At 44.6% G+C, this 14,361-nt stretch overlaps 1 protein-coding gene across 3 annotated transcripts in view; it reads left to right on the top strand.

Annotated features, from left to right (window-relative positions):
• The window catches only part of Fmn1 (formin 1), a 366,255-nt gene that overhangs the window by 230,223 nt on the left and 121,671 nt on the right, over positions 1 to 14,361 (top strand). For all 3 annotated transcript variants that reach the window (XM_085696503.2, XM_085696502.2, XM_048459738.3), the window contains 3 exons: positions 5,490 to 5,551; positions 7,336 to 7,424; positions 13,569 to 13,698. In XM_085696503.2, coding sequence (XP_085552629.2) covers positions 5,490 to 5,551; positions 7,336 to 7,424; positions 13,569 to 13,698 — 281 coding nt within the window. The remainder of the gene's footprint in view (positions 1 to 5,489; positions 5,552 to 7,335; positions 7,425 to 13,568; positions 13,699 to 14,361) is intronic.

Here is a 14,361-nt window from a genome sequence, read left to right as displayed (position 1 = left end):
CCGAACTGACAGTGTGAGGCGGGGACAACTGAGGAGGGAGGGAGATAAAAGTAAAAGCCACCAGCCATGATTGATATGGCAGTAGCCCAGAGCTGCTGGGGTCTCCCCTTTGTGGATTTGACACTTCACCTTTCTGACACCGTCTGCAGGAGTGTTGGAATAATGAGCCCTTTGCAGATGGAACCGGAGCTACGGTTACTCGGGATTACTGTACCGAAGCTCAGCTGCTGGCTAGAGACTTGTGCAGGCGGTCAGTTTTGGTTCGGTTTGTAAGGGGAAAGTTGAACACCTATTTTTGAGACAGGCAAATGGCAGAGAGAAAGAGAGATGAGTTTGTTTATTCGTGTATTTGCTATTTGTTGTCCTTGTTTTGTGGTACTCCCAAGTGATCTAGGCCAGCCCTTTACTGTTGACCTACATCGGCAGTCAAGGACACATATTTTCTAGGAGAAAATGGAGGAAGAAGCAGTCGGATCCTAGGGAATTCCCCAAATGTTTTGATCAAAGACTGTGGTCATCACTTAACTAATTAACTAAGTTCGTGTAATGGCTTCTAAGTTGGATATAAATGCTTGCGTGAGTGATTGGGTCGTTTATTGATTTGTATTTTAAGAACTCTCTGACATACGGATCCTGCCACCCCACCCCACCCCCACCGCTGCCAGCACCTAGCCTACATTTGGTGAATTGGAAACTGAATTATGTCTATGTATGACAGCTCTCTGCAGAGGCCTGGAGGCTTTAGGCTTTAGACCTGTGGCCAAGCCTTCTTTTCGTGGGCGAACAATAGGAAGGAAAAATAGAAATAATTTAATCTCCTGAAAGATCTCAGGATCAACCAGATAATCTCTTGAGATCGCTTCCTCTGTCTTTAGATTTTATTTTAATCATAGTTAACCTATAGTTCTATACCTAGTTAACACGAGGCTTTACTGGAAACATGCCAATAGTGCCAAATTCTTTATATTCATTTTTCTTTAGCATTCCCTTTCTTCTGCTCCACCCACCCACCCATGGGCCCTGGGAGAAAGATCTGTTCTGTCTGCTTCTACAAGGATAGCATGGGGGTTCTTCTAAAGCCTCAATGTGGTTTCATCTCCCAGTTCCCTGAGTCTCCAGAATCAAGGGTAACTCCAGAGAGTGCCTCCCCCACTTCCCTGGCCTTTCTATCTGGGCCCTTTAGGTTTTTCACACCTTAGTCACTGCATTAGGTGCTAAGCTCTCCAAACTCTGGCCCATCCAGTAGATTCCTCAGCACAGAACTGCCCAGCAGCTCCTGGTGCTCATCCTGTGCATTGCAGGCCCTTTAACACGGCTCTAATTCTACAAGGTCTCATCCTCCACTATGTGCAGACCCATCTCCTCAGTCCCTTTAGTTAATTCTTTGCAAACCAAAGTACTTGCCATTTCTAGAAGGTTCTGCAACCCTGTCTGCATCTCCTTCTTTCACTGTCCCATATCCTTTCATTTTGTGTTTCCTGGGATTTATTGTAAGTTTAGAAATTGTCTTTGCCTGGCAAGAGTTTGGCTTAATGAATGATGATGAACAAATGGAGTTCAGGAATCTGCCTGAAACAATAGACCAGTTCACTTGAATTGGAAATTTTTACCCTAAGGTGGCATTAAAAAAATTATCTAAAGGTGGAATGATGGGAACAGCACCTGACTTATTCATACTTTAATGACTGGAAAGCCACTTATTAAATTACTTTGTCTTTCAGTATTGAGGACTACAGCTTACCTGTAGTGAGAGATTGATCATGCTGATTGTGAAACCCAACTGAACAAGACTAGATTTTTTTGAAAACGAATGATTAAGAAGGAGCAAAGCAACCTGAATTCAAACGTTCTGATTTGTCTAAGTCTTGCCCATCTTCACCTCAGTGTCTCTATGTATTTTCAAGGCCCAAAACTCTCCTCATCCAGAAACTTGCCTCTATCAGCGAGGTTCAGTCTGTGGGAGCCCTGTCGCCCCTCCATATCTCTCCCGCTTGTCCTCCCCCTCCCCCCCACAGACATGCACCACACTGTTTTGTGCCCCTTTCATTCCAGGAAGAGTGGTCAGGTGCCTAAGGACCTATCCCTGACTCCAGGGCTCTCCCAGTCTAGCCGGGATAAAATGCCGCACGTTTTATCATCACACTGTCTCTATTCCATTTAAAATATAGCAAAGTCCTGTGACAGACCAAGGGCCCTCTACCCTGAAATTCAAGAGTGTCCTTCCAGGGCAGGGAATTTCTGAGTACTGGGCCTTGGTAGGTAGGGTGTGAAAAGGGGGGAACCCAAGGTATGATAAGAGATGTGGAATTGCATCCGTGATGCATGGAAGAGGAGGAGTGAGAGATGAGACTACAATAGTACACGGAGGACAGAATGAGTTTTAAAACAAGACAAGGAATTAGGGCTTTATCCAAAATTTGAAAGAGAGGCAACTGAGGTGTTGTAAACAGCAAGTAATCTTGAGGCATGTGTTAAAGGAAACTGTTGGTTATTGCTCCTTGTTAGGCCATTTGCTTAGCATGCTCTAGGCGCTAGGTTCAGTCTCCAGCATTGCAAAGAAACAAGCCAATAGCTAACTAGCAGACAAACTAACTAGCTGATTAACTCATTACTTAATCACTCATTCCATTCATGACTTAAACAGCTAGCAAACTAACTAACTTTGGTTCTATAACGAAGGATGGCCTGCAGGAAGGATTGAACTTAGAAATAAGCATTAGGGTATATCGATAGGTCTGGATGTATTAAATTTTTTTTAAGATACTTTACACGGTATTCTTTATAACTTTGAGATGGCCTAGTCTATACGTGTCATGTTAATGAAACTTTTTGAGTTACACCTCAATTGGATTCTGACAGGAAGATCCAAGAGGGTTTCCTGGCAAAAAACCACCTGAAACACCAAAGAATTCTGGAAGCTATACTTCGAGTATGGATTCCTGGTAGTCCCTAGTCTTCAGCTTCTTAGAGGCTGAGAGAGAGGATTAGCAAGCTTGTAAACACACAGCAATGCGTATTTGAAGCCATGATCATCTTAGGCCTTTCTTAGGTTCTCGCATGAGCTTCTACTTTATATGCAGCGGCAAGCTCACATATGGCCTCACGCAGTCTCTTCAGTGAGGGGTGAAGGATGTCAGGTCTGTTTTATAGCTATCCTCAAGTTCCAGGGACCTACCACATTAGCCCATAGAGTGGAGAATGTTAGGTCTGTTCATGGGCGTCATCTCACCTATCCAGTCCCACTCCAGAAGAATCTCGCTTTTGCAGTTGCCTCTCCCTGGAATATTTTTTTGCCAAGTTATTCACAAAATTGACCTTTTTAAGTCTTACATGTCACCTCCCTCAGGAAACCTTTCATGATCATGTCATGTCCTCTTACAGATGTTTGTCTGTTATTTCTCCTGTTCGTTTGGGTGCTAAGAACCAGACCCAGGAATCCTGCATGCTAGGCTATAACTAACCTATTCCCCCAGCCCAGGTTACTCCCTTTAAAGTTTATTGACACCCACAATTGTACATTTATTATTTTCTATCCCTCAATCTAAGATATTAATTTCATGAGACTCAGTACTTTTGTCTTAGATAGCCATGGCCCTTGAAAACAATTTTTGAAAAGCTGAGTTTTGTGCACAATCAAAAGATAATTACTCGGGGCCTAAGAGGATGAATGGGTGAATAAAAGTCTCCAGAACCCCGCCTGTTTCTGGCCCCATCCCGCCTTCATATTTTCTTTTCGCTGCCTGGTACACAGAAATACAAACCACTGAACCATGTATTTGGGGTCGAAGTTGACTAACTCTTTCAAACCAAGCACTTACTCAGGGTGGAAAAACCCCAGGTCTCTCTTTCTTGGTGACAGAGATTGTTTGATTCAGGCTCCAAGCTCAGATATAGTATTCGGGGTGCATGATTTTTTTTTTTAAAGCAGTCATTCCTTTAAAATCTCTCTTTAGATATGTGCCTTTTCTTATTCATTCATGTCAGCTAATATTTAAAGCAGCATCTTGGAGTTCATATAAAGAGACATTGTTCTTCACCTTTTCTATTTGCCTGTGTTTGAAACATCAGCCATTTAGATCGTCCATCTGACCAATTAGTGAATCTCTATTATCTCCACAAACAATACACCAGTCCTGAGACACTAAGTTCTTTCATTCTTTTCCCAAATCACATTTTTTTTTTCTGATGGCAGGGTTCACACTGACTTTCCTGGTACCTTGGTAGAATCTTGTCAGCAATCTTCTAATCGCCCCCGCCCTCCATCCACAAGTCTAGAAATAACTTATGGATGAGTGTCTATGTTAGAGAAAGTAGGTGCAAAACACATTTAAGTATTCTTCTTGGTATTCTTCTTGGTATTCTGGGTAGGGATGTGCCCTAGTCTCAGGCAACTAATTTTATTAAAATGTTTGAATGCATTCATATGAGTCTAAATGATAGGAAGAAGAAAAAAAGTTCAGAAGCAACCTGCCCTTCACCTCATTCTCTGCATTCTCCAGGGAAGCCTGGTGTAATGGAAGGAACGAATGACTTAGAGAGCAGAACTTTCAGGCATTCTAAGCATCACTGGTTGGTTTAATAAAATTAATTAGCCTGCCACAGAGAAAATTTACTAGCACGCTGGTTAATTTCACAATGTAAAGTCAGGGAGGAGAGGTAGCACTGAGGGAACACAGCTTATTAGTTTTGAATAATTATTTAAAGATGTGGGCCCTGCCAATTTCCAACACTTTGATAGCCAATTCCGTTAGAGCTCTTAAAAGTCTGTTGCATGTGTATCCTAGCATGTATGGGAAGGAACCTCCACAGATGAAATCATAAGCACATTAACTAAAGGCAAAATAACTCATTCAAGATACAGAACCAAAGGCAGGATCCTAATAAAAAACATGGGAATAAAAACTGACCTTGGTACTGGCTCATGGGAGGTTTCTATGATCTTAATTTGCTATTGATGCAATGATTATTCTTTCTTGTCTTTTTAATCCAAACAAGATGTTTGCGGCGGCCACAGAAAGGTGCCTGGAATCACATGCCTGAATTCATTTAATTTGCTAACATCGTCCTTTTTTTCTTCTCTTTCCCTTCCTGGTAATGGGCAGGAGTCAGTTCTTCTACATCAAGTGCTAAATCTCTTCAATTACCAGCCGGGAAGAAAGATTTAAAATTGTGCCTCCAACCTCCAAACTGATTTAGTTTAAAAGCGCAAACCCTTCTCCTGTGGAGCCTAAATTAAACGACAGAGAGGACTCAAAGCCCGAAGAATTAAATGAGGCAGGGCTAACACTCAGGCCGGCCATAGGGACAATTTGGGGTTTGCTTTCAAATGAACCCCTGTGGAATGAAAGGAAGGGGAACAGAAACAAGCTGCCAGGCAGAACCTGTGTAGGAAGTGCAGGCCGCTATTGTGGGGAAGCTGGGCCTGGGGTGAACATTGGTGTGGGAATCAAGTCAAAACCTTACTCCTTTCTCTCTTTTCTTTTCGACAGCCATATTTAACGTGGATGACTCTGTGGTTGACCTAGAGACCCTGGCAGCCTTGTATGAAAATGTGAGTGTCAAACGCATACGGAACTGAGTTTTTGTCTTTCTTTCTACCCTAAACATCACCGAGCTTTGGTAGTCAGGATCTGAACCCCACATAAGTGATTCAGACACAGAGATGCAGGTTTACACGTGAAGGGTCGTGTTCTTAACTCCCACTGCAGTGTCTGTCCTAGGAGATGCCTCTGCCACCAGCAAAGCAGAGACCTCAGCTGTGCCTTGGAGCCCAGCCCTCCTGCTTGCTGACAGAGTGAATGAAAATGAGCCTCCTACTGATGCTGGCACAACCCAGTATCTTCCTCTGAGGAATAGGAATCCAAATAGCCACTTGGGTGATCGTTCTCGTACCAGATGAGCTGATGACATTAAATACAGGGGGCAGCATTGGATGGCTATTGTGTGTTCTAGCTTTAGTGTCAGACAGTCAGTCCTAAGCTTGGGGCCCAGCTCTGTCATTGCCTACTAGGTGATCTCGGCTGGGCCAATCGTTTAAACAGCTTAGTCCTGTTTTATTCTGTTTCTATAGTACAATCCAGATTAGTGTGGGACTCTACCTGACTTTTTTTTATTGAGTAAGAATTTGATCAAGCAACCTGTGTGTTCTTCTCATGGAGCCCAGAGCACATCCCAGAAAGCCAAGTCACACAGCTTGGGAACGTCGTGAATCACGTGTAAGAAACATCACTGTAATGCACAAAGTCTTTGTAAGTGGGAATAGTGAGCAGGATCCATAGGCCCTTGTGAGGTGATGATACCGGAGAATCATGGTTGCCATGTGCTCTGTTCATTGACTGTCGGGGTGCAGAAATATAGGTGAACTGGATTCTCTAAGCCATGGCAATGCTCACATAACTGCATGGGCTCCATGACACGCTGTAGTCACTCAGCGCACAGGATGCTTGAGTTAAACATGTCCGTGCATGGGGACCTTACATTTCCATAGGCTAGTATAGCCCAACGAGCTCACCAGTTTCCTACATATGCTCACATTCTTCATATATGTAAGAAATTATTTAGTCCTGAGTGAGAGGTTTTTTTGCATCCACATAGTACTCATGATTAAACCTAGAGGCTTACAAGTATCCGACCATTGGGAGTTAGTGGTGCCTTTATTGAGGACCTGGAAGGCAGTGTGAGGATTCTGAATCCAAAACTCATTACCAGTATATTATTGCAAGCCTTAGGGAGTTTTCCTCTGAAAATTGAGGATTTGGTAATTGATGGCAAAGAACTCTATCAAACGAGGTGCCTTCCTGATGCTTTCTGTTGTTACCATGGTTTCAAAAGTTTGCATATGGCCAGGAGAGGAAGTCTGTACACAACTAGAAATGTTGGGTAAATTATAAGGCATGTTACTAAATGCCTAAATACGTAGTGTAAACAACACATATCTATTAAATTCAGAAAAAGTGAAAGTGGTGACTACTAATAATAGCGTGGGAAGCCCATATAAGGTAGGTCCGTAGTTCTGGAGAAGAGACAGCTAAGGGCAGCATGGCCCGCCACTGCCTCCAAGAGCTTCAAGCTGTCAACTCTCTCGACCTGTGTGTCTGCATGTGTGCACTTGTCACGACAGTTTACTTTAGCTAGTACCTGCCAAACGTGAACATGTTTCAGGATGATCTGGAAGGGGTTTCCAGGCCCAACCTATGGCGTTTGTTAGGCTTGAGGTGAGGCCCAAGTGATGCCAGCGCTTCAGGGTGTGGGCTCAGAAATCGATGTCTCTGGTCTTAGGCCGATTCACTTGACTGTGTGTGTGTGTTGTTTGCTTCTTTTCTCCTCCCGATGCAGCGAGCCCAAGAAGATGAACTGACTAGAATAAGAAAGTACTATGAGACCTCCAAAGAAGAAGACCTGAAGTTGCTGGACAAACCTGAACAGTAAGGAGCCTTGAATTACCTTTGGTTAGTCTGAGAGGGGATCTACGAACTCCAACTGTCCACCTACCAGCTATGAATGTCAAGTCGAAATGGTACAGAGAGCTGAGTTACAACAGCGTCCTTCTGTGCCCTATTGCATCCAGCAGGATGACTCGGCTGCCGGGAAGGCTGCTGCGATCGTGCTTTTGGATGCAGGGTGCCTCTCCCCCTGCTCTCACCCCACACCACTCCCATTTCTTTCTCGAGCAACTTAATTCCTCCTAGACTAAACATTTTAGCCAAAAGGGTAACTGAGGAAGGAAGAAGGCGTTACTCTTCTGCCTCAAGATTTGTTCATGTGTTAAGAAGATAACAGCAGAGTCACAGACCAACTTCAAACTGGTTTTCTTAAATGTCATGCTGAATGTAGCCTGAATGTGACAGGTTTCCCACAAACATCTCCTCTTTCTGTGTGGCTCACTCTTCTTTCCATTAATTCTCTCGAGTGGCTAGCTCTGGTTTACAGTGCCATCTCCCATGCTTTGAGAACTCGGACCTCTGCTGCATAGCTGAGTGGCCTCCTGTTGGCTAGACCCTTGAGGTCTGCAAGCCCCAGATGAGTTCCTGGGAGTCCCCCACAAGATATTTAGGGACTGAGACTGCAATTGTGCCCCTGGTTTGGGGCTCTTGTGCCTGTTGCTATTGGGAGTGCTTCCTGTTCCATTCAAGCCAACCTTCTGCAGCCAGGGAGAGGCAGCTGCAGAAAGCAAAGAGAAAAACAAACGAAATGGAGTGTATAGCAGGCTACCCCTCCAGGCATCCGAGGTTCCGTCTTATACTCTGTGCCCTCTGTCTGGATGCCGCAGACATCCCATAGACAGACCCAGAAGGAAGCATCTCTACATGACTGGCAAGGTAGTTTGTTAGAGATCCTAGGTTTACCCCAAATACTGTCCAACCTTGCTGATAACTTTTGAACCTTGGATGAAACCCTCTCATGTGGCTTTTAAAGCCGATCTGTGAAGCCTTAGAATATGTGTAGGTCAATCCAATGGGATTCCACTGCCCTTTTGTCTCATTAGCATCAGCCACCAGGCTCACCGCCTCCATCACTGCTGCTGTTGCTCACCTATGAGTCAGATTCACTGACTGTGAATTCACTCTGTTACGTCACTAATGGCCACAGGAAAAGTGATTGGCAATGAGATAGGTGGGCACTTGGCACGGCCACTTCTGGTACTTAGAGATGGTAGGACACAACAAGCTTTTAGACAGGGCGAGTATGCCAAATTATGGGATGAAATGGTTACGTCCGGAGTTGGCAAACTGTTCCTGTAAAAGGCTAGATGATATTTTATACTTTGTGGGTGAAAGGATCTCTCATGGGTCCTCGAGTCAGCCACTGCGCTGTCGTGGTTCCAAAGCAACCATGGATAAGGCTTCGTAAGCAAAGGGACACAGCTGGACGTCAGCTTTGTATAGAATTGTCAAGATTTGAATGTCGTGTCATTTTACATGAAAAAAAAAGCTTCTATACTTTGTGCAATCATTTAAAGTATGAAAGCCATTCTTCGTTTCACGAGTCACATACATAGACATGGCTGGCTGGGTTTGGTCCATTAGCTCTAATTTGTCCACACTCAACCCACTCAGTAAAGCCTGCCATGGACCGAGAGGATGGGGTACAATGAACCACTGATGTGAGATAAACGGCGTGTCTGCCAGGAGAGGCATCCCTCTGCCTTTTGTGGTACAGCCTCCCAGCATCATTTCTCAGCACTAATTGCCAGGGCACAGAATAATGGTGGCGACTAATTAGCGCTCTGCTTATTATCTCCGGCCACCACCCCTGATCTAGCTAGATAAGCATTTTCAAAGCTTTTGGGGGAGGGCGCGTTGTGCTGACTCCTGATCACTCACCACTATTTCTGGAGGCAAAGTTGCTTGTCCGGTGGGGCTGCTCAGGTGGCAGACAAGGCCGAGGGACTGGCATGGAGACGTACAAGGTTCCCAGACCCGAGCAGACCTCGCCTTTGTTCTCCGTGTCTCTGAAGGCAGCTCTTGTCTGATCTATGCCAGAGTCTGGTTCTCTGGGGATTTATTTGCCACTTATTCCTAGCGAGTGGACTATAAGCATGTTTTACATACTGGGAAATATGAATCATTGAGTTTAGCATTTCAGTTTCTTAAGAGTCATGTGGTGCCCAGTCCTATAAATCACAGCATGGAGAGGCTGGCCTCATCACTCACCTCATCAGCTCTCTGACACCCCAGTGCCAGATTTAGAAAGCCGTTTCTCACAGAGGTGTCATCTGCTTGGGACCTGGCTGTCTGAGAGTCACTCCTGCCAAGGATGTTTCTTGACTCCCCTGAGATGTGTTGGTGAGGGAGGATGTGGCGCTCCTGCTTAGATCGATTGACCACTTAGGCCCAAAGCTGGCCTCCTAAGGTCTGCAATGAGGCTATTGTGCAGATCACATAGGACCTTTCACTGGGTCCACAGCTAGCCACAGCGTTTAGTGTTTTCCTTCCTGGGGTATAGGCTGCATGGAGAAATAATACCATGGATGTTACCGCTGTTGAACACATAGCTTATATCATACCACAGAGGATTCTGAGCAATGATGATAGATCACATTAGTCTCTTTTCAAAGACTGGATCACACAGCATCCTCCCACCTGTGAGTTGAGCTGCCACTGCAGCTGTAAAACCCACACAAGGTGAGCCGCAGGCCTTCTGAGCTGGAGTCCTTCCTGGGGAAATAAACCGCATTGCGTAAGGAAGGAAAGCTCGCTCGTTTGTGCGTCTGTCCTTTCCTATAGAACTAGAAGAGTTATAGAATCCAGAATGAAACTGTAGACTACCCCAAGTGGAAATTAGCCTGTGAGTATTTGTAAATATGAAGGCCTACTGTGCTTGGGGGTCTGTAATGGCTTATTATCCCAGCACTTGTGGATAGACTATAGAACACAAGGAAGCAGAGGCAGAGTTCATCAGATACTTGGTTCACGTAGCCTTTGCGATGACCTTTCCTTTGAGAACTTTGCCAGACAAATGAGAAAAGAGGTATGGTGCCTTTCCTTGACCCTTTGCCTTGTGATGTTTGTGCTGAAAGTTGTGTAAAATCATATATTTGGCTCTCTGATTTTACACTCTGGTGTTTTAGATCTTTAAATTTGACCAAATGTGTCCAAGTCGTCTGCCTCTTCCAGCATCACGAAGGACCAGTCACTTAGGGTCTTCTTGCTCCACAGCCCCCTTATCCACTTGCCTTTCTCTGTCACAGGCCCACTCACCTTCCTCTTGCAAGGCTGTTCCCAGTTCTTCCAGCCTAAAATCTGCTAATGCTTCCAGATAGCCTCACCACTGCTATAGTTATTGTATGAAATAAAAAAATTAAAAGTATTCTCTGTCTAAAAAAATTCTCCATTTGTTCAGAAAAAAAAAAGTACATTTCAGAATATCAAACTCCATTTACTGTCCCCCAGATTCCTTATAGACACCGTCTAGCCTATCTTGGCTCACTTCTCTGGTCTTCAGGCCTGTCATTCACAGCATCATGGGGACTCAGTGACCACAGCCCACATTGCTTCCCCAAGCCTCTCATCACTGATCACACCTTTTCCACACGTCAGTAATCATGGATGTGTTTTTCGCAGTATCAAAAAAGGAACCATATGTGAGCCTAACCCTGTTCCCAGGCCCTATGTACCTGTAAAGGCTTCCCATACCCCTGAAGAACTGAGCAACCACGGCCAGTGTGCTAGAACTCATTAGCAGTGATAGGTTCTATACAAAAGCAAAGCCCCTCCATCTGCTGTCTCTCCCATCCTTGAGATGCTTTGAGAACCTTCCCAGAGCAAGCCCTGATCCTAACAAGTTTCTAATCTCAGACAGCCTTGCAGTTTTACTCTGTTCTTTGTTGAGGAGCCTCTGACCCTGTTGCCACAGATGGGTCCTCTGGCTCCCCCAAGGGATAGTTAGTCGTTTTTCCTCTGGCATTCCCGACTTCCCATCCATTCCTGGTGAGTGAGCAGAGGCACTGCTGTTTCCTCACTCGTGTGCCGTCTGTGGCTGCTCCGCTACTGTCTTCATCTCAAGGAAGGCATTTACCTAGTCCAGAGAACACGGTCCTACACGGGGTATAAAGAGATGACGTGGTTACTTGGGGGAGGGGAGAAATGCAAGGCATTTTCTAGAATCGCTCTCAGCATCTAAAGGAGCCAGCCTTCCCAAACTCATCACAGAACCAAATGCTGCCAGTCCCCAGAGATGTTTACTGCTGACCCTCTGCGAAACTGGCGACAGCTCTGAGGTCGCTGGTGATAAATGACTCTGGTCAATGCTGTACTGTACTTAGGAGGGAACAATTTAGAAAGGAAGGGCAATTACTTTCTTCCTGTCCCTAAGCAACACTTCTGTGTTCTGTTAAATGCTGTAGTATGTAGTATGTAGTATGTAGTATGTAGTATGTAGTGTGATGATAGCTGCATGCACAGAACCTGAAGGAAAGGGAGTGCTTTCTCTTTTGAGTTCTTCTTGCTTCATTTCCAGCGTATTTTCAAAGACTGGGACAGGGGAAAATGACAACTAGGACCTAGCTGGGGGAGTTAAGGAAAGTAGCTGATTAAAAAAAATGTATTAAACCTTACCAGGGCATAGTGTTATACAACTATTATCTCAGTACGTGGGAAGCCACGTCAGGGAGATTGAAATTTTGAGGCCACCTAAACTCCAAGTAAGCTATAAGCAAGACCTTGGCTCAGAAACAAAGCCCACAACAAAAACAAACCAGACTTCTAAATACACCTCCCCACATAAACCTGTGAAAGGAACAGAATATCGGGCAGGAAAACAAACTTAGGGACAAAAAAGAGCATAGAAGCAGGGGTGGTGGTACAGCCTTTTTATTCCAGCAACTGAGGATGCTGAGGCAGGAGAATGGCGAGTTAGAGACCAACCTGACCTCCATACCATGACTCTGCCAACTAAAGAAAGTTGACCCCTCCCCCCTTTTCCTCCTGTTCCTATGCCCTATCTGCTCCTCCAGCTCCTCCAGCTCCTCCAGCTCCTCCAGCTCCTCCTGGTCCTCCAGCTCCTGGTCTTCCAGCTCCTCCTGCTCCTGATCCTCCAGCTCCTGGTCCTCCTGCTCCTCCTCTCCATCTCTTGCTGCTCCTTCTCCTCTTTCTCACCTGACACAGAGAATAACAACTGTATTCATCTGCAAAAGTACATTTGGTGGAAAGCTGTAAAATTTCAAAAAGCGATAGTGTTATAAATTGACCAAGACCTTCAGAAATATCAGGTAATAATCATTTCAACTCCAGACTGAAATTAAGGGGTGTTAGTGGATTCTCCCCCTTTCTGAGTTCGTAGCCAACTGTCTCAACTCATATTACTTTATAACCCTTTCCTGTGGCGGTTGGCCTCAAAAGCACGAGGCTCTTCCAGCTTCATTTCGCGGAAGACACCAGTGCCCAGCCACTCAGACAGTGAGCCACTGTGTGGAGAGCAGTAACCAATTTTGACTCTTGAGAGTTGTTTGGCCAACTTTTTAAAGATTTTTAGGGTGTCTACTTTATTTATGAATTTCTGCTTTTTACTAAGTACTGAGCTGCCTATCGGCTGTACCTATGTGGGTCAGTTGACCCAAAGGGTGAACAAATACCTGGAAAACTAGATCACTATAGACTGTTATATATAACTAAGCAGAAAGAACAGCAGTCTCATTTCAATAATATCTTATCATTTGACTATAGATTTTTTTTTTTCAAAATCTTCAGTTTGTTCTGCTTATGATGATACACTTTTTAGAGAATGCTACATGATACAGGAGTTGACTGTCATTTTCTCATGCCGTTAAAAACCAGGGCTTTCCATTTGGGTTCGGCCTCTCCTCTGAATAGCAGGAGAAAAATAGTGCTTTCAGAATCCTTGCATAAACGCTCAGCTCATCCGCATTACTCAGCATTGCAGGAATTCAGCGGAGACCCTGCTGTCAACAGTGGAACAGATACCCTTCTAGCTCCTTGAGTCAACCCAGCTGATTCCCTTTATAAATCCAAATTGTGACTGTTCCCTCTGGTCGATCCATATCAGCCCTCTTCCTTAACTTCTCCCTATGACTATGCAGAAAGCAAAATTATTCGTTTTTATTTTGACAGGTTCCTGCATGAGTTAGCCCAGATTCCCAATTTTGCTGAGCGTGCCCAGTGCATAATCTTCAGGGCTGTGTTTTCCGAAGGTGTCACTGCCTTACACAGAAAAGTAGAGATTGTCACACGAGCCTCTAAGGTATGTTTAGGCCTGTTTGGGGGAGGTGAATAGGACCCAATGTTAGTGTCTTAATGAATGGAAGTCATCTACTTTAAGGGAAATGTGGTGTTTGTCCTGCCCAAGGTAGGGAAGGAAAGAACAAGGGAAATCTAAACTGAAGAAGAGAAGAAAGAGGGAAAAATAATTCTTTTTATAGATTCTTTAAAAAATTGTCAGTACCTCACCATGTATATACTGGCCACCCAAAACTAAAATCAAAACAGAATAGCTTGATTCCTGTTCAACTTTCCAAATCACAAAGAGATTTTACTTGAAGCCCATGCAGGCGATCACCTGAAATCTGTTTATATCATAAATGACAGCATTCTGGAGACTTGAATTAACTAAATGCGATGGTGAGTGGTTGCTACATCCATTCTGTGTCTACCACACTCTGTACTTGGGAAAGCTCACATCTGACCCCCAGCCTTTTCACTTCCACCCATGTTCTTAAGATCATGGTGCAGGTATGTTTCATAAACGCCGTAACACTCCACTGCTTGCCAGGAGACATGACTCCCCTCCCCACCCCCAACATATAAGGGAGCTTTCAATGAAGAAAGAAAATCCAGTACCAACATATTATACACATACTGGTAACTGCTGGGAGACCAGGGCAGAAGTCTACCTCGGTCTGAATTT

This window comes from Myodes glareolus, chromosome 10 (genome assembly GCF_982192425.1).
Source record: "Myodes glareolus chromosome 10, mMyoGla1.1, whole genome shotgun sequence".
Taxonomy (NCBI): Eukaryota; Metazoa; Chordata; class Mammalia; order Rodentia; family Cricetidae; genus Myodes; species Myodes glareolus.
The sequence above is the reverse complement of the archived record's forward strand: the minus strand, read 5'-3'. Positions and strand labels throughout refer to the sequence as shown.